Genomic DNA, 21,291 nt, shown 5'->3' on the forward strand with positions numbered 1-21,291 from the left:
GAGGCGGAGACGGAGAGCCAGGGTGACGGGGAGGAGCCGGAGGTCCTAGGCCGAACTGATGGCTCTGGTGACTGACGCGACGATGTGGATCCGGAAGGCCGCAGTGAGGCCAGAGTGACAGAGGACTGAGGTGTAGCCGAGGGGATGAAGGAGCCGGAGGGACGGAGGGATGAGGTGAAGCCGGAGGAGTGGAGTCCCGAGGCATAGGATGGACGACGCCAGACCAAGGCGGAGCCGGAGGGACGAGGGAGCCAGGCAGAGCATGTGGACTGCCGGGCCAAGGCGGAGAGGAAGGAGCTGGGAGCCATGGTGGAGCCGACGGGTCAACGGGCCGAGGCGGAGTCCAGCCCTCTGAGGCTGGAGGCGGAGGAGAGGGGGACGCCGACCAAGGCGGCGCTGGAGGATGGCGGTCCCGCTGAGCTCGCACCACAGTGATGGTAGGCTGAGGGTGAGCAGAGGGGCTGCCAGACGATTTCGGAGCAGGCACTGGAGCGGGCTCTGGGGCTGGAGCCCTTCCTGGGCTTAACGGGGGATCAGGAGCCCGTCCTGGGCTTAACGGGGGATCAGGAGCCCGTCCTGGGCTTAACGGGGGGTCAGGAGCCCGTCCTGGGCTTAACGGGGGGTCAGGAGCCCGTCCTGGGCTTAACGGGGGGTCAGGAGCCCGTCCTGGGCTTAACGGGGGATCAGGAGCCCGTCCTGGGCTTAACGGGGGGTCAGGAGCCCGTCCTGGGCTTAACGGGGGGTCAGGAGCCCGTCCTGGGCTTAACGGGGGGATCAGCAGCCCGTCCTGGGCTTAACTGGGAATAAGGAGCCCGTCCTGGGCTTAACGGGGGATCTGGCATTGGTGAATTGAAAACCCCTTCATTTTGACCCATTCGGCGCTCCACATTTTGCTCCCTCATGGTTTGGTTTAGTGTCGCCGGCTCTCGCACCAGGTCTGACGGGTTGCTCTCTGGCTCTCCGTCATCGGTGGGCTCGGGCTTATGCCTCGTACCGTGGGGAGATTGTAGGCTGGGCTCTCGGTCCAGAGTGGACCTGGCGAGATCCTCCATTGGGCAGACATTGAGAGATGACCCATTTCTCACCAGAGTCCACTCTACGAAGGCGGCGAATTCCTCCCGAGGACCATCTTCGGGCGACAACGCTCTGCACTTGGAGTTCAGGCTGGCGTGATAGAAGCAGCAGAGCGCGTCGTCCGGGTAGTGGGTGGCATTAGCTAACAGTAGAAACCGTCTCGTATGGTCCTCAAGGGAACGTCCTTCCTGCTTCAGCATGACGATGAGGAATTCGGGGCTATAGAGGGAATCCATGACACACTATGGAAAGAAAAAGACTAAAAACGGAAAACAAAACGGAGGGAAAACTAAATTTTTTAAAAAATTAAATTTTTTAGGTCGGGTCTTCTGTCACGGCTTACGCTGCTGGAAGGAACACGGAACCGAAGGATAAACGAAACAAGGCTTTATTATATCCAACATATGCATTATCCAAACATGGGTTACAGAGGAAGACACAGGTAAGTAGCACGTAACTAGTAGACCCGACCAAACAGAACTCAAAGGACAAGGTTTAAGTACAAGGGATAATTGGGGAAACACAGGTGGATGGCATGACTAAATTAACAGGGACATGGAACACATGGGGAATAGAATAAATACACCTGGGAACTAATCAAACCAAATACGGAAGACAGAAACTGGGTCACAGGGGCAAAAACACACTAAATGAGTCCAGGTATGTCACAGTAAATATGTATTTTTTACTAAATAAACTAATATATATATATATATATATATATTCCCTTTATTTCATAGCACATGAGTAAGTTTTAATAATAATGGCAACAATTATTATTATTAATGTACTATGAAATTAAACAGAATATTTAAAATATATTTACATTTTTAATTTTTATTCAATAACACTCTATATTTTAATATACATTTTATGAAATTCCATTTTAGAGTATTTAATTAATAGACTACTTTATTATTATTATCAATAATAATAATTTATTATTATTAATGTACTATGAAATAAAATTAAATACTAAATTCAATATTTCATATTATATTTATTTCTATATTTAATTTATTAAAATAACACTATATTTACTTTATTAAAAAAGGTTTTATGAATTATTCCATCTAATATTCTATAATATTAGAATATTAATTTGTTTGTTTACAGTATAATAGTAACATTTGTCTAATCTGTACAACTATCATTATTATAATAATAACAATAGCTTTTTTTTTTAAAGTATAATATGTCTATGATTACATTTCCCAGTGTCGACAAACTAAACAAAGCATCCAAATAAATAATACTTACATTGTACTTCCCATGAAGCTCATTTTTAGCCACATTTGGTGCTTGATCAGTGCATGTATTCATGTGTCTCTAAGTAAATTATTTGTATATAATTAACCAGGATATTGTTTAGGAGGTGGTGTGTTTGTGTGGCATCTTTGCAAACGGATGTGTTTTTGGATGAAGGCAGAGGTCAGTGACCTTTCCACAGATCTTAGTGTTGGGTCTCCGCTAGCCATCTGACCTCTGTGTGTGTGTGTGTGTGTGTGTGTGTGTGTGTGTTTGATGTAGACTGATTCGCGGGCATCTAATCGCAGCGGATTACACACCCAAAACACAGCCAAAATAAGACGACTGTAGCTACTTTAGTGTGTACAAACAGAGCAACAAGAGGATGTTTACCCTGCTAAAACAGAACAGATTACCGTCACATTCGATCCAAGGGACAGTTCCACCAACCCTGACTTGATAAAGACCCACAGCCTTTTGATTCAAAAGGTAAAGTACCTTAAGGGTCTATATTGGATTCTTAAAGGTACTTAACCGTAATGTACTTTTTAAGAAAGGTACTGCCCCAGTGGCAGATTTTGTACCTTTTTTTTCTGAGAGTGCAGTGTGTGTAAAGACTGAATGTAGAGTTAACAAACGATCGAATACACACATGCTACAACACTGCTCAGTGTCAATGTGTCTTTTGTCCACATCTACAGCTGAATAGCACAGACGACCCCCTCGCTACACACTCTCTGGGGCCCGTCAAGGAGGACAGATAGAGCGTGGCCATAAAATCCCTCCTTAGATTCACGTCTGGTCTTCCTGTTTCTGGACAGCATGTGCACAAACACACCAGAGATGTGATCAGAGCTTGTAATGGCTTACATCACATGCTTCTTCGAGCAAAAGCACACTTACCAAGAATGCCGGCTGAGTTTGTTTTTAATTATGCATAAACTGCAATAGAACATTGTGCAACTCGGTACAATCACTGGTGACTAAAGTCCACTCACAGTAAAAGGTGGTCAATGACTCAACTAGAGAAAAGCAGGAAGGTTCTATCTGTTTCTACACAGATGTCCAGGCATGAAACAGCAGCATCTCCACACACACACAGACACTCACACACACACAGACACACACAGACACACACACACACACACACACACACACACACACACACAGACACACACACACACACACACACACACACACACACACACACAAACACATACACATACACACACACACACACACACACTGACACACACAGACTCACACACACACACAGACACACACACACACACACACACACACACTGACACACACACACAGACACACACACACAGACAGACACACACACACACACACAGACACTCACACACACACACACTGACACACAGACACACACACACACACACACACACAGACACACACACACACACTGACACACACACACACACACACACACACACAGACACACACACACACACACACACACACACACAGACATACACACAGACACACACCCCTGCCTTTACTTTATAACCCCCAAAACACATTCATGACTTTAAAAGTTTATTAAAAGTTACACTTTACACTGTAAGTTCATGTTAGTATAACTAACTATTATGGTAGTGACAAATGCAACATGCAATAAGGTACATATGTGTGAAAATAAAAGCAGGATATTAAAATGAGGACTAATGTAAAGTGCAAGTGAAAATATTTAACTACTGTAATGCAGTAAAACGTGGGATTTTATGAATGGAATAAATGTGTATCTATGGAAGCCCGTTCCCGCCACAGTAGAAAATATGATTCTGTAAGTCATAATAATGAGAAACTTTCCTGTAACAATGAGAAACCTTCTCTAATTAATTATAAACTTTCTCGAAATAATGACTTAATCCACAAAAAAAAACTTAATCGTCGCATGCATAACACGAGAGTGATGGCATGTAATGCGTGAAAGGGACAGCTAATAAAATGAAAAAATCATTGAAATAAACATCTATAAATAAAGTTTAACGTATTTTCCGGACTATAAGGCGTTTTCATAGTTTGGCTGGTCCTGCGACTTATAGTCAGGTGCGACTTATTTATCAAAATGAATTTGATATGAACCAAGAGAAATTAACTAAAAATGAATCTAGAGAAAACATCACTGTCTACAGCCGCGAGAGGGCGCTCTATGCTGCTCAGTGCTCCTGTAGTCTACACTGAAAACATAGAGCGCCCTCTCGTGGCTGTAGACGGTAATGTTTTCTCTTGGTTCTTGGTTCTAAATAAATGCGACTTATAGTCCAGTGTGACTTATATATGTTTTTTCCTCATCATGACGTATGTTTGGACTGATGCGACTTATACTCAGGTGCGACTTATAGTCCGAAAAATATGGTATATGTGTAATGGCTTTCATTTATTTATAAAATGACTGGATTTATTAACTGAAATAATAGTCTGGAATGTTTGAAGCCATAACTATCTGGCAAAGTAACAGTGTTACAAATGAACAAAAGACTACATGCAGATAATTTATTTGAAATCGTTATTTAATGACAAATTATAATATTATACACTTTAGATTACAGACCAAGCAATGTTTGCGTTTTTCCTGCATGGGTATGACCAACAAATGTCGCTAGCATGCCATCGCTCTTGTGTTGTGCATGCGTCGATTAAGATTTTTTTTTTTTTTTGTGTATGAAGTCATTATTTTGAGAAAGTTTCTTATTATTACGAAAACGTTTCTTATTATTATGAGAAACTAAGTCAATATTATGATACATTTTCTTATTATTACAAGACATTTTCTCATTATTACGAGATAGTAAGTCATTATTACGAGAACGTTTCTCAATATAACAAGATACTAAGTCATTATTATGAAAAGGTTTCTCATTATTATGAAAAACTAAGTCAATATTACAATAAATTGTCTCATTATTACGATAAATTTTCTCATTATAACGAGAAAGTTTCTCACTATAACAAGATACTAAGTCATTATTACGATACATTTTCTCATTATTATGATAAATTTTCTCAATATAACAAGATTCGAAGTCATTATTATGGTACATTTTCTCATTATTACGATAAATATTTTCAATATAACAAGATTCTAAGTCATTATTACGATACTTTTTCTCATTATTACGATACATTTTCTCATTATTACGATACATTTTCTCCATATAACAAGATTCTAAGTCATTATTATGATACATTTTCTCATTATTATGAGAAAGTTTCTCAGAATAAAAAGATACTAAGTCCTTATTACGAGAAAGTTTCTCGTTATTATGAGAAACTAAGTCAATATTAAGAGATAGTTTCTCAATATAACGAAATAATAAGTTATAATTATGAGAAAGTTTTTCATATTTTTCATATTTTTCTCAACTGTGGCGGGAACGGGCTTCCATACGCATCAAAGCAACGATGTGTGTAAAATCGACAGAACCGAGCAGAATGAATCGCCTGAATCATCCGAACATCACTTAATGATCCGAAACACGGCGCATCGCGATCCCGATCATCCCGCAGGATAGAGATGATGAACTCTTTCATCATCCAGAACCAGAACCCCGAACAGAACCATCCCGAAGCAGCTGAAAAGGCTCTTACCGGTTAAATCCCGCCGGAGGTGATCGTCTATTATCCGCGGTGCTGCTGAAGTGTGCGGTGTTCTCTCATGATCTCTCAGCTCCAGTGTCACATTACATCCAGCTCTTTCTATTTCCACAGACACGCTGCGGGCGGAGGGAAAACACGGCATGGATTAAAACGATCCTGGATTCTGGCGGAAAACCACTCGAAAAAATACTTCTGGGGCGAGTGTACAATGACCCACATCTTGAAAGTGTAAGCAGTAAAAAAAACTGTCCGTTTAACCAGAGTAACGTACACAGACCATTAAAAATAGAGCAGTTTTCAAATGTTCTAAATAAAAATCAACACGTATGTATGTATAAAATATCTCAAAGTAGCATTTATATAAATATAAAATGTCAATTAATAAACATAATATATACATATCTATATAATATATATAACAATATAACATTTTAATAAAAATGTAAATACATAAAATGTATTATATAAATATACATATATATATATATATATATGCATAGTGTAAATAAATGAAAGTAATAATATATATATATATTATTACATATTCTACTATGGATATATTACAATAAATTATGTACATCAGTAATATATTATTAATATTAATTTATCTTATTATTTATATAAATAATATTAAAGGTGCAATAGGTGATTGTCTTCAGAAACATTTTTTTGTTATACTGGTTAAAAGTCTCTTCACATCCCTATAGCAGTCATTAAGTGGTCTAAATCTATTTATCTGTATTTATATATTCTGTGGAAGGCGTAGGACCAAGAAATGTACGTTCAATCAAAACGCTCGGTCTGGCTCGGTCTTCCTTTCTGGAATTGTAGTACTTTTACATTTTTCTCACTGGTTAATGACTCATGATGTAGCCCACCGGTTACAATTCCTGGCCTCGTGCACATATTTTACATATCTCGCTTAGTTAACACACCCAATTCAGATTAGCTGTGTTCTGATCGATATGATCCCTACACCGTGTTCATTGCTCCCTACTCCCTGAGCAGGCGTTAACTTCACTTCGGAACATGGGCTAGAATTGGGAACCACTGATCTGCTTTATTGTAAATTCTTCCACATGTACAGCACATACATACAGAGAATTGAAATTGCGTTACTTGCATTATCAAATGAATATGGTGCAGGTTATTTGTGTGTCTTCTGTAATGTTTTACAGGCTGAAGTGGGTAAGTAATCGCTTCTCGCATGTGCTCCGGTCTCCGGGTTTTGCAGTTCTCCGGTGTAAAGCTCAGAGTAACAAAGAACAGGTTTGAGATTGGAGCAGCAGGAGCCTGACTGAGTGATGATGTCACACACTCTCAGACACACACACACACACACACACACACACAGAGAGAGAGAGAGAGAGTCCCTATCATATCTTAACAGGTTTATTTACTAGCAGTCTACCTGGAATGAAGACTTCGGTTCAGATAGTCAGAAGTCAAAGGCTTCTTTCCATTGTGCTCCTTTGTCAATATAATAAATGGCACCTGGTACTCACTGGCAGTTAAAAACATAATATTAAATATGTATATATACTGTATATATACACACATGTATATACGCATATATATGTTATATTTTGCATATGTATAAAAAATGTATTACATCACACAAATATATAACATTTAAAAATAAAACACACACACACACACATACTGTCAAGTTCCTAAAGGGACAAAAAGGAACCAAGTAGCAAAAAAAAAAAAAACATCATTCCATATGTTTCATGTGATCAGTGTAATCCATTTAGATATATATATATATATAATATATGCTGTTAATATTTTTATAAACAGATTTGATAAATATAGCATTATTCTGTTTGGTTACACTACGTGCATGTGTGTGTGTGTGTGTGTGTGTGTGTGTGTGTGTGTGCGTGTGTGTGTGTGTGTGTGTGTGTGTGTGTGCGTGTGTGTGTGTGTGTGTGTGTGCTCTTGTTTTTGTGTCATATCAGGACACAACTCTGTATAATGTCATGGGTATGACACAGGTATTACAAGGAGAGGGTGACTTATGAGGACATAACCCATGTCTCCATTTTTCAAAACGCTTATAAATCATACAGAATGAGTTTTTTGAGAAAGTAAAAATGCACAAAGTTTCCTGTGATGGTTAGGGTTAGGTGTAGGGTTGGTGTAGGGCCATAGAATATACAGTTTGTACAGTATAAAAACCATTACGCCTATGGGATGAACACACTTTACACAAAAACAAACGTGTGTGTGTGTGTGTGTGTGTGTTTGTGTTTGTGTTTGTGTATGAAAGACAGGACTGAACAATAAGGTTCATGAGTTGTGTTAAAGGTCACCATCTGCATTGATTTCTGCCTGTCTCCACTTATCTGCTCATGCAGCTTTTCTGTTATCTTCACATATGCAAATATCCACCAGCCTGTGAACCTGCAGACACACACGCCGAAGGACTTCCTCCAACCGTCTGTAATCGTGACATGCGTTCAAGCCATGCACATCACTGCTGTTTGGGTTTATGCATGAGGTTTTACACATGCAAACTGAGCTGAACAGGTTCAAGTGAGTAATTAAGCCATTATATGTCCCTGCACTGAACAGCTTTAGCATGTTGTTCCTAACCTGTATGACGTTCTTTCGGTTGAACAGAATGAGATGAAATATGGTTTCAAGTCTGTTTCCATTCACTTTCAATGTAAGAAATGCTTCTGGCATTCTGCTTAACATCTCATTTAATGTTTCACAGAAGAAAATAAGCCTCAGAAAGTGTAAACAATGACAAAATGTAGATTTTTGTGTGAACTATCCCTTTAAATGTCTTTGGGTTGATCTGAAGTGTGCATATACATAACATATATGATTTGCACGTGGGTATATTTTTAGAAGCACATTTGTGTATTTGCGCTCAGGTGTGACTGAGCAGATTTAAACACGTGGGTTCGTCAGATTTCCATGATCTGAATCAATTACTAAAATGTCAGTCAGAGTAACTCTCTCACACCCTGAAGCAAATAGCATGCAAACACACGTCCATATTTCCTCTTCTGCTGATATTTATAGCCTGCAGCAGGTCCTCCTGATCTCGCAGATTGCTGTGTATAAGTGTGTTATGAATTTATCACATGCAGGTGTGCTGAGCTCTAATGAGCGATAAAGTGCCACACAGGAAACAGAATCTGATGATTCCTCTGGTGCAGCCGTAGGCTGAGCTCTGATTGGCTGACAGAACGCCATCACATGTGCATGAGTATATGAAGATAAACCACGTCTGCACTCTGACCCTACAGAAACCACAGGCACAAAACTGTTTTAAGACATTAAGATTGATAAATAAAAAATGATGCATGGAGATGTTTACTCAGTTTCCAGATTTTCTTTCTAAATGCTTAAATAAAATATTTTAAAAGTGACTTAAATTATACTGAGTGCAATACTAGCTTAGTACTGCATTTATACAGGGTTCCTGCAGGCTACATGAAGGTCAATTTAAGACTTTTTTTGAGACCATGTTTTTAAAGAAAATGTAAATTCATCTTGATTTGTACTAAAAAACAAGAAAAATTATTTGTTTAAAATTCACAATAATTATATTCTTTTTCTTTTTTTTTTTGAAAAAAGGCAAAATTTATATCATAGCTTTATAAATTAAAAAAAACTTCCTGATCCAATTTAAGACCTTTTTTTAAAATAATAAATTGAAAGAATTGCATTTATTCCAATACACTGTTATTCCATTAAAAAAATTCACACACTTTGCAGTATAATTTGTGTACCTTTAGATTCTATGTGTATTAATCTGGATTTTTGTCTTTTTTAATTTGATTAACTATACTTGTATATTCTAATAATAACTAATATAATGAACAACATACAGCATGCTAATTTAATTAAGCTGTTTCAGTAATGCATGTCTGCCGAATCTCATATCAGCGCAGCAAAGCTTCAGGACACACAACTAAAGCTTAAACGCTAACATATGTCACTGATTCTTCACACACTGACCTTAATCTGCTGGAGAGGATTAGTGTCCTTCAGTAACGACATCATCAAAGTACCTGAAACACACACACAGACTACAGGTGTCTGCATGGGTCATGTCTTGTGATATATAGTTGAATGCATGAGATGCATAAGTTAAATGTAAGTTGCTTGATTTTTATTATTATTATTATTACACTTCAAAGCATAAAACTTAATTTAAAAATGCAAAATAATTCATTCCTATTAGCTAGCTTAAATTTAAGCTAATTTATATTTTATTAAAATAGTATATATTGCATAACATTTCAATAAAATATTTCAAGTTATATATATATTTCTTTAATAAAAATTTATTTGCATTAACAATTTATATTAAAACAGTGCTTTTCCCCATGCACACTGTGATGCAATTATGCAATAATGTGAAAAATGTAATATGCATGATGTTTTGCTGCTAAAGTATTTGCAGGAAAAGACAACAAAGTATTGATTATTATTGAAGTGTTGATGCATTTGTTGCAGTAAAGATCTGAGCAGGACGTGAAGATGTCATTATTAACTTTACATGCACACAATCAGAGTTCCAGTAACACACACAGAGTGTTGTGATGAGGCAGTAATGATCAGTGCTCTCGTGATAAAAGCCTTTTTATAACCCTCCTCCTTTCATATTCCTGACCTCTCCTTCAACTCGCAGTGTCCATTACTGACTCATGCACACACACACACACACATTATCTTATCCACACATCCCCCACATACGGTGCGATTATATGCACATGCTCACAACACACACGCTTTATTTATTCATCATTTCTTCTACAAAACTAAATCTGAACAAAGATCAAGTCACAGAAGACTTGCGAGGCTTTCAAACCAAAGCAATATCCACTGCAGTAAAATCTACAATAACCAGTCTCATGTGCAGTTTAATATGCATTTACAGTAAATCACTACACAATTATAGTAGATAAAAGCACATTAATGAGACTCAGCATCCTGTGTGTCAGCTGGTAACTCAACTAAAGCTTCCTTTATCTCAACAGTTTGCCATAAACAAACTACAGATGAATAAATCATCGCACCTTCACTGACATAGAGACTGAAACTGAATTATTCCACACTGGAAACATCTGCTGGATCCCATTAGCTGTCTGCATCATTCAGCTGTGAACACTGCCTTTCCTGGACATTTTAAAAGGTTTTTAAAAGCCTGTGCATGTGGGTTGTGTAACAGATTATGAAAACGAATATGAAATCACATCCCATTTAAATCTACTGTCAGGTGCAAAAATGCTGTATGAGGAATTTCTTATACAACATTTCCTTTTTTACTGTAGCATTAATGCTGACTATATTAACACTTTCAACTATTATAATCAAAGCCTGATTTGGTTAGGGTTAGTATTCTCGGCAAAACTTGCTGTAAACAATCACAATTAAACAGCGCCACCTATCGGTAGACAGAGAGATCTATGTTTTTATTTCCCATGATCCATGGGCTTCTGCACTTTTGGTTCAGTCATAAAATGAGCCAGACAGCAGGTGAGTGAGTGATGTGTACAGTTGCATCTAAAAAAATGAGAATATTGTGATAAGGTATTTTTGTTTTGTTTTGTAACTTATTTAAAAAAGTTAAATTTTCCTATATTATAGATTCATTACATGTAATGTAAAACATTTCAAAAGTTTTTTGTTGTTGATGTTTTAATTTTGATGATTAGAGCTTACAGTTCATTCGGTATCTCAAAATATCTCATTAAATGAACATCCCTTCTGTATAAATTCCGGGTATCTCTTGTTCTTTGAAACCACAATAATTGGAAAGACAGCTGACTTGGCAATGGTCCAGAAGAAGATCATTGACTGTCTTAACAAAAGGGGTAAAGGTCGATGCACACTGTTAAATTTTTGCATGCGTTTTTCCAATTTTCTCATATTCGTCATCCATTTCTATATGAAAATGCATGCTATGGATGCGAAAACACAGCAAACTGAACCTGGCCCAATTTTTTTTAATGACGGATGAAAGTTTCTAAGGCAGTGTGTAAACTTGATTGACACAACATGAGGTTGTATTTATTTTTTGACGTGTAAAAATTTTGGACAAAAATCTCACACTCAAATTTCACACAAAATTCACATTGAACAGTGTGCAATGACCTTAAGTCACAAAAGGTCCTAACTGAAAGGGCTGGCTGTTCACAGAGTGCTGTATCAAAGCATATTAAATGTAAAGTTGACTGGAATTAAGAAATTGAGTAGGAAAAGGTGCACAAGCAACAGAGATGCCCGAAAACTTGCGAGTAAAGCAAAGCCGATTCAAACACTTGGGAGAGCTCAGACGTCTTCAGGAAAAGAGCTACCGTTCCACTTCTGGCCTCAGGAGACAAAGAACTGCACTGTTGCTCAGTGCTATAAAGTCCTCTCTTTAGATGAAAGTCAGTTTTACATTTCATTTGTAAATCACACATTATTAGAGTGAAATATAAACAGAATCTGGAGCATATATAAGCTTTTTCAACAGATGACCTCTCGGTATTAGTGAGGATGTTTGATGTCCTGAAGGTTTGAACTGAAAGCACTTGTTAATTTACCATTATAGATTTGTCCGTTTGTGTCAAACAGAGCTTGTATATGAAAATCAGACACTTGAATAAATGAATAATATTGCTTATTAACTTCTGCTTGGCATTGCTGTGTTCATAAGTCTCAATGAAAATAATTATTGAACGTTTTTTATCAGTATGGACCCTGCTGATAGACACATCACAGAAAATTCTAATGGTTTCCACTAAAAATACCATTACAAACCATCAACTTTTAAACAGTGAGATCATTAAAAATTGTTTTCTGTAGTGTGTTTTTGATCATGTTTCTTTAAGATTTATTGCTTTTAAGAAGCCACCGATAGATGGTCACCAATTACCAGTAGAGACCCACAGGCACCTTTACAGTTTCCATTAAAACCAATACAAGTCCCATTGTGACCAGTACAACACATTCTGTGACGGTGTCTATTCTTGAAATTATATTGATATCATGATGCCTTATCACTTCTCCCTCGATCTTATTCGTTTTACATAATATTAATGTGTGAATGTGAAAATATTTTTATAGTGTTTTATTATTTATTTTACCCGTATTTGTCACTGTATAAATATAAATACGAAAGCGCTGACATCTTCAGGTTGTTTCTGAAAAAAAATTAAACGTCGTTTAGCTGCGGACACTGACTGTAATACCAATAAAATGTATATAATTCATATTAATCCACGGTTTTTTTTTTTAATGCGCTCCCCGTCGGCAGGTGGCGCTGAGCCCGTATGATGCGTCGTGACGCACTAAATCTTCTTGAGAGACGCATGGACGTTCACTGACGTCAAAGCGGTGCTGCATGTGGCAGAAGGCTCAGACCTTCATTAAACTCTCTAGTTCACGCATATATCATTATAGTTATATTTATTTCATCGTAACCCCACGCTGACTACGCGAACGCGCCGCAGTCATGGTGAAGGAGCAGTTTAGAGAGACGGATGTGGCCAAAAAGATGTAAGTTGGAGTCTTGCATGGAGAATAAACAAAACTCGGCCCACGAACATGTTATCTGACTAACTGACTGTGCATGTGTGTATATGACTGTGTTCATGCATGCTCCAGCTCTGTTGATGTCGGTTTCTCTTGTTTGATCAGAAGTCACATCTGTTTTGGCATGAAGTCAGCAGAGCAGATGAGACAGCAGGCTCATATGCAGGTGGTCAGTAAGAACCTGTACAGCCAAGACACGAGCCACACACCGCTGCAGCACGGAGTCCTGGACCACCGCATGGTGACTGAGCAGATATGAATGTTTGCAATAATAAAACAGAAGAATGACTAATTTAATGACTGATTAAAAGAGGCCTAATCATGTGTGTGGTGTTCAGGGAACCAGTGAGAAGGACAGACCGTGTGAGACCTGCGGGAAGAACCTGGCCGACTGTCTCGGTCACTACGGCTATCTGGACCTGGAGCTGCCCTGCTTCCACGTGGGATACTTCAAAGCCATTATTGGGATCCTGCAGGTGAGCACAGAATGAGTCCGAACCACCGAGAAGCTGTCAGATTCAATATAGCATGGCTCAGTGGTAGAGCATTGCGTTAGCAGCGCAAGGTTGTGGGTTCGATTCCCAAGGAACACATATTAGGTAAAAAAATGTTAGCCTGAATGCATTTTAAGTTGCTTTGAATAAAAGCTCTGCTAAATGCATTAATTTAAATTTAACTAAATACGGCCCAGATCTTTGTTTTATATTAAAGGCAGGGTAGGTAAAAAATGTATAAAAACTTTTTTTCCAAATTTGTTTAAACTTTATTTATATATCAATACATAATTAAAATGTAAGTACTCTGAAAAAGAAAGTATAAAAATCGAGTGTCTGTAGACCTCTCACGACTGTTTTAAAGACAGCTCATTATTTCCATTCACTCCACCCCCTCCCTTCTGGGCTCCTTCCTAAGCCTCTACTACGGCTCGCTAAGTAATGTTATGTTAGCTATATTACGCAGCTACGTGTGCTAATGACACATGCTTCATAAAAAAATAAACAAAAAAATATGTATGATCAAAATACAAAAAGAAAGATTTACCTGTCCAGCAGGAATAAAGCCATCAAGGAGTCACTTTTCAGCCCCTTGAGTTCCCTCAGTTCTCGCCATCGCTGGAAAGCCACGCCGATATTAACTCGTGTTTTATTTCTTTGTTTATCCAAAGACTTTTTGTTCATTGCCTTTTCTTGTACTGTTACTGTCTTCCTTTTTTTGCCTGGTTTGCCTTCACTAACTGCATAGGCTGGTACTGTGAATTTTGCTTGCTGTTTCTCTGCCATTGTTTTGGTATTCCTAGGATCCGTGCCTGTTGAATTCCTCAAATCAAACGTGCACGCGCAAGTGGGCAGGTCATGTGTGGCAAAAGGGTGGTTGCCATGGTTGCGAGAGAGTGACAGTCGCCTAAGCCAATCCTACGTTTCGTCCCGATTGGAAATAATGAGCTGTGTTTAATACAGATTAAACGGTCTAGAGTCACTTGATTTTTATACTCTTTTTATCAGAGTACTTACATTTTAATTATGCATTGATATATATAGAAAGTTTAAACAAACTTGGAAGAAAGTTGTTTATACATTTATTACCTACCCTGCCTTTAACATGCTATATTATTTCTATGTTAGGATTTATATTATGCAATTTGTTATATTATTTGATTGACATAAAGTAGTATAAACGTAGTGTGTGGATAATATACGATTATTTTTAATAAGCAGAAATGTAATATTAATATATAATACAGTAGGAATCTGTGTAAAATTAGCAATTATATTTATAAATGTTTTTTTTTAACTATATTTTATATTCAATGCCACAAAAAAACTATAATAATACAATATGAAATTATTTATAGTACTATATAAAATGTGTGAATAATATAATATTCTTTAATAAACGAAATGTAATATTAATATACAATACCGTATAAATCATAATATAAAATTATTAATATTTATATTTTATTAAATATATAAATTCTTTTCATTTTAAATTATATTGTTTTAAATTAAATGCCAGAAAAACTAGAAAAATATTTTGTTTTATTTTAAATTATACTATATTTTATATTAAATACCACAAAAGCTAAAAGAATATATATATTTTATTGTTTTAAAATATATTATACTTTTTATATTAAATGCCACACAAATCGAAATAATAATAATAATAATAATAATAATACAATGTAAATCATAAGAATGTATATACATATTTTGTCAATTACATATTTTATCATTTAAACTGTATTATGTTAGTTTATATTATAGATTTATAATAACAGAATTGTGCTTTATATAAAATATCAAATTGTTATTACACATTTCAGTCACAGTATACGTCTTTATTCTTTTAATACCATGTTGTAGCATTTTTTCTTAAACCGTATAATTGCATATTACAACGCCATATGCATCCTTATTAATATAACAATGATATTGTATTATCTCATCAGCAATGTTCTTTAAATATAGCTGGTGTGTTATTTTATGCTACCGACTTAATTATATCTGTGCAATATTTGTATTTTTGTTTATTCAGATGATCTGTAAGACGTGTTCTCACATCCTCCTCACCAAAGAGGAAAAGCTTCAGTTTCTGGATCACTTGCGTAGACCCGGACTGGTGTATCTTCAGAAGCGCGGCCTCAAGAAGAAGATCTCCGACAAATGCAGGAAGAAGACCACGTGTGTGCATTGCAATGCATTTAATGGTAAAACAGCGGATGCATCAATGCCACACTGATTATTTATTATAGTGTGATGTTATAATGCGTCTGATGTCTTTCAGGCCCTGTGAAGAAATGCGGCTTGCTGAAGATCATTCATGAGAAGTACAAGACCACAAAGAAGGTGGTTGACCCCATGGTGTCAGATTTCCTCCAGTCGTTTGATATCGCCATCGAGCACAATAAAGAAGTCGAGTCTCTTCTGACGAGAGCACAGGTTAATGTCCACCAATCAGAGCACTTAGTGGGTTTAATATCAACCCTTTCTCAACCCTATCTGATATCTTACTCCAGGAAAACCTCAATCCTCTGGTGGCGTTGAATCTTTTCCGGAGGATTCCCAACGAGGACATTCCTCTTCTGCTGATGAATCCAGAATCCGGGAAACCCGCTGACCTCATCCTGACCCGTCTGTTAGTGCCGCCCCTCTGCATCCGGCCCTCCGTCGTCAGCGACCTCAAATCAGGCACTAACGAGGACGATCTGACCATGAAGTTAACGGAAATCATCTTCCTCAATGATGTCATCAAGAAGGTACGCAGGTCATGTGATCTAAATAAGCCCAACGATCCAACTAGTTATTTACATACTGACTCAAAATGAGCTAAAATATACAATTCGGTGAACATGTTGATATTCATATGCACAAAAAGTGGTCTTGTAATGTAATTGTAATGTAAAAGCCTTTGTGTTGGCCCACAGCACCGCATGACAGGAGCCAAAACGCAGATGATCATGGAGGACTGGGACTTCCTGCAGCTCCAGTGCGCTCTCTACATCAACAGCGAGCTGTCGGGCATCCCGCTCAATATGGCCCCCAAGAAATGGACTCGAGGCTTCGTGCAGAGACTCAAGGGAAAGCAGGGTACGTCTGCGGAGAGCTCGAGGGCGAGGTTATATTGGGCTGCTTTGACATCAGATGCCTCCTTGTTCTGCTGTGTTCAGGGCGGTTTCGTGGGAACCTGTCTGGAAAGAGAGTGGATTTCTCCGGCAGAACGGTCATCTCTCCCGACCCCAACCTGAGGATCGATGAGGTCGCTGTACCGGTGCACGTGGCCAAAATCCTCACCTACCCCGAGAAGGTCAGAGCTGAAGCATGCGGTGGAAATAATACTTACACATAATTGTTTCACTTGTCAGACAGCTGGAGAAATGATGCTTACTTCATGTTAGTTATATGTATATATATATATACAGTACAGACCAAAAGTTTGAAAGATGTTTCTTCTGCTCATCAAGCCTGCATTTATTTGATCAAAAATACAGAAAAAAATGTAATATTGTGATATATTATTAAAATTTAAAAGAATTGTTTTTAAATTTATTATACTTTAAATGATCATTTATTTCTGTGATGCAAAGCTGAATTTTTAGGATCATTATCACATGATCCTTTAGAAATCATTCTAATATGATGATTCATTATCAAAGTTGGAAACAGTTCTGCTGCTTCATATTTTTTCTGAACATGTGATACTTTTTTAGGATACTTTGATGAATAAAAAGTAAAAAAAAGAAGCTATGTTTTTAAAATATAAATATTTTGTAATAACAATATACACTACTCTACTTTCTTTTCTTTTTTTTAAATAAAATCAATACTTTTATTCAGCAAGGATGTGTTAAATTGATAAAAAGTGATAAAGAAAATATATTATTAGAATATATATGATTAGAATTTTTTTTTTTATTTTGAATAAATGCAGTTCTTTTTAACCTTTTATTGATCAAATATATGAGACAGCAGAACTGTTTCCAACACTCATAATAAATCAGAATATTAGAATGATTTCTAAAGGATCATGTGATCGACTGATGTTACATGTGACACTGAAGGCTGGAGGAATGATGCTGAAAATTCAGCTTTGCATCACAGGAATAAATTATTTTTTAAAGTATATTCAAATAGAAAACTATTATTTTAATTTGTAATAATATTTCACAATATTACAGTTTTTTCTGTATTTTTGATCAAATAAATGCAGGCTTGATGAGCAGAAGAAACTTCTTTCAAAAACATTAAAAATAGTAATGTTTCTAAACTTTTGGTCTGTACTGTATATATATTAGTTAGTTTTTCTGGATTCTAGGGAAATAAAAAAAATAGTGCTTTAAATTATATTTTTTATATTGTCATCTGTATTAATTCTTCTAGATTAATTCATGCATTAATTTTATTATTTTTACATTAGTAAAAAAATACCTTTAAAAAGCTTAATTTAATTTATTTTACTGTAATTATTTCTTTCTTTATTTACATGCATGCAATAATAGGCCCCTGTAAAATATTATATTTTTCAGAAGTTCTGTAATATAAATTTATTATCAAAACGAAGGCATAAAACACTAACCTATTAATTAATCCTTTAAGATGTAATCGGATGGAAATGTTTTTTTTGGCAAACATTGTTTCCTGTTTAAATGAAAACCTGTAGTGTAGATGTTGATTTGTTTTCTCTCAGGTGAATAAAGCCAACATCGAGCTGATGAGGAAGCTGGTGCGAAACGGTCCTGATCTTCACCCCGGAGCAAACTTTATTCAGCAGAGGCACATGCAGATGAAGAGGTCAAATACACACTTCTCTGTCCTCTCCAAAATCAACCAGCAATCAAGATTCTGTCAGCAGAAGTTTAACACAAAAGCAGATGTTTAGCAGAATGCTCATGCTGCTCTTTTCCAAACCATCTCACTCTAAAATTGACGTAGTGAGGAGACTTGAGATTCTTGATGCAGATCTGTTGGGACATGAGGTTGAGTGAACGGCTGTTTGTTAATCTGTGTGTTTCAGGTTTCTGAAGTACGGTAATCGTGAGAAGATGGCTCAGGAGCTGAAGTACGGTGACGTGGTTGAGAGACACATGATTGATGGAGACATCGTTCTGTTCAACAGACAGCCGTCTCTGCACAAACTCAGCATCATGGCTCATATCGTGAGGGATTTCTCATTTGCTACAGAAAAGAAGGGGGTTTAAAACCATATTGCATTACATTCAATTAAATGTTCCAGATTAGGGATGCACGGATAGGATTTTTGATACTGATTTTAAAAAACACTTATTGGCAAAACACTTATTGTCACTTCCTCTCTTATTTGAAATTTTGTCATAAAAATTGTGTTTTGATCATGTTTTACGTAAAAAAAAAAAGTACTTAGTAAATAAACCGTGCTTTTTAGGAAGGTTTAACAGGAACGGAAATAAAGTAAACGAATGTAAATGCATATCAGTTCTTCATTGTAACGGAGTTTAGTATGATTAATCTTCTGATTTGTTTTGGTTTACATTTGAATATTTTTCATAAGTATGTATCAGATTGTCTTTAAGGCGGGACTCTTATTTTGACGGGTTTTATAATAAGTCTTTTTTTAATAAGTCAAATTGCATTAGAAATCAGGGTTATTATAGGAAGCAAACTAAAACTGAAACCATAAAAAATAGTTTTTGGTTACTTCAAATTGAATAATTGTTAACAGAAGTAAAATGTTACCAAAAGGTGCATTTATTTTAACATTTACACAGAAGCGTTTAATTAAACTTGTATTTAAAATGATTAAATGTAAAACTGAACTAAGAATTAGTTTTTAGAAATTACCAAAACTTTAAATAAAATTTAAATAAAAATTAAAAGTGGAAAAAAAAACAAATGCATAAAATTCTAATGAATTTTTTTATAATGAAAACTATAATAGTATCTCAATTCTAAAGTAAATTATGTCATTAAAAACCGGATGCAATTTAAATGTTGGAATATAATTATTTTATTATTAAATTTTTGTGTTGTTTTGGTTGATTATATCTAGTTGAGAAATTGTTTTATTTTAACATTTACAAAAAAGCATTTAATTAAACTTGTAATTATAATGACTAAATGTAAAACTGAACTAAAAATTAGTTATTAGAAATGATCAAAAGTTTAAATAAAATGAAAATGAAAATGAAAAGTGAAAAAATGTAACGAAAGCAAACCACAGCCAGTGTTGAAATGTTAATTTTTAAAAAATTGCATTAGAAATCAGGTTTATTAAAGGAAGCAAAATAAAACCATTAAAATTAAGTTTTTGGTTACTTCAAATTTAATAATTGTTAACCAAAGTAAAATATTACCAAAAGGTGCATTTATTTTAACATTTACATGGAAGCATTTAATTAAACTTGTATTTAAAATAACTAAATATAATATTACCAAAACTTTAAATAAAATAAAAATGAAAAGTGAAAAAACATAAATGCATAATTTTTTTTTTTTTTTTTAATATTTTTTAATAATAGTTTCTCAATTCTAAAGTAAACAATTATGTCATTAAAAGTCTGATGCAATTTAAATGTTGGCATAGAATTTAAAAACCTTTAAAATCTTCCGTATGATTTACAGTAGATGTTGGGAAATTGTCTTCCATTCTAAAATTCCAGAAATGTTCAAACCGGATTCGAAAGGAATGAATCAAGAGCTTGTGAATCACAGATTGTTTGTGCTTACTTTATAATTCCAGGCGCGTGTGAAACCTCATCGGACGTTTCGTTTTAACGAGTGTGTTTGCACGCCGTACAACGCTGACTTTGACGGAGACGAGATGAACCTCCACCTGCCGCAGACGGAGGAGGCCAAAGCTGAAGCGCTCGTGCTCATGGGGGTGAGAGAGAGAGAAACCACATCATCACAGCATCTGAACGCCGTCAGATCATGACATGAACGCTCTTCCTGTGTCCCTCTCGTAGACCAAGGCTAATCTGGTCACTCCACGAAACGGTGAGCCGCTGATCGCAGCCATCCAGGACTTCCTGACAGGTGAGAGCTGCTCCTGCTGAGCCAATCAGAACCCAGCATCTGATGTGTGGCCTGTAGATGGCGCTGTTAGACTGCTGGTGTTCAGGTGTGTTTCGTGTGACAGGTGCGTACCTGCTCACGCTCAGAGACACGTTCTTCGACCGAACCAAAGCCTGTCAGATCGTCGCCTCCATCCTGGTGGGAAAAGATGAGAAAATCAAGATCTCCCTCCCGCCGCCTGCCATTCTGAAGGTGATGAGCCTCTCTTTCTCTTTTCTTTCCGTCATAAAGATGAATTTTGTTT

The 21,291-nt window shown here is 36.5% G+C and overlaps 2 protein-coding genes across 3 annotated transcripts in view; one reads left to right on the plus strand and one right to left on the minus strand.

Annotated features, from left to right (window-relative positions):
- The window catches only part of LOC132122514 (zinc finger MIZ domain-containing protein 1-like), a 47,768-nt gene extending 41,702 nt beyond the window's left edge, over positions 1–6,066 (minus strand). Inside the window, exon 1 of the mRNA XM_059532882.1 lies at positions 5,941–6,066. The gene's annotated coding sequence lies outside the window, so the exon portion shown is untranslated. The remainder of the gene's footprint in view (positions 1–5,940) is intronic.
- Positions 6,067–13,266: 7,200 nt separating this feature from the next.
- The window catches only part of polr3a (polymerase (RNA) III (DNA directed) polypeptide A), a 30,909-nt gene continuing 22,884 nt past the window's right edge, over positions 13,267–21,291 (plus strand). Inside the window, exons 1-13 of one of the 2 annotated variants that reach the window (XM_059532883.1) lie at positions 13,267–13,461; positions 13,603–13,738; positions 13,836–13,973; positions 16,036–16,207; positions 16,285–16,439; positions 16,517–16,756; positions 16,925–17,087; positions 17,168–17,304; positions 18,685–18,788; positions 19,012–19,153; positions 20,713–20,853; positions 20,939–21,008; positions 21,112–21,239. In XM_059532883.1, coding sequence (XP_059388866.1) covers positions 13,418–13,461; positions 13,603–13,738; positions 13,836–13,973; positions 16,036–16,207; positions 16,285–16,439; positions 16,517–16,756; positions 16,925–17,087; positions 17,168–17,304; positions 18,685–18,788; positions 19,012–19,153; positions 20,713–20,853; positions 20,939–21,008; positions 21,112–21,239 — 1,770 coding nt within the window. In that variant the 5' untranslated portion in view covers positions 13,267–13,417. The remainder of the gene's footprint in view (positions 13,462–13,602; positions 13,739–13,835; positions 13,974–16,035; positions 16,208–16,284; positions 16,440–16,516; positions 16,757–16,924; positions 17,088–17,167; positions 17,305–18,684; positions 18,789–19,011; positions 19,154–20,712; positions 20,854–20,938; positions 21,009–21,111; positions 21,240–21,291) is intronic. The other variant, XM_059532885.1, reaches the window with a different exon arrangement.

The sequence above is a fragment of the Carassius carassius genome, chromosome 40 (genome assembly GCF_963082965.1).
Source record: "Carassius carassius chromosome 40, fCarCar2.1, whole genome shotgun sequence".
NCBI lineage: Eukaryota > Metazoa > Chordata > Actinopteri > Cypriniformes > Cyprinidae > Carassius > Carassius carassius.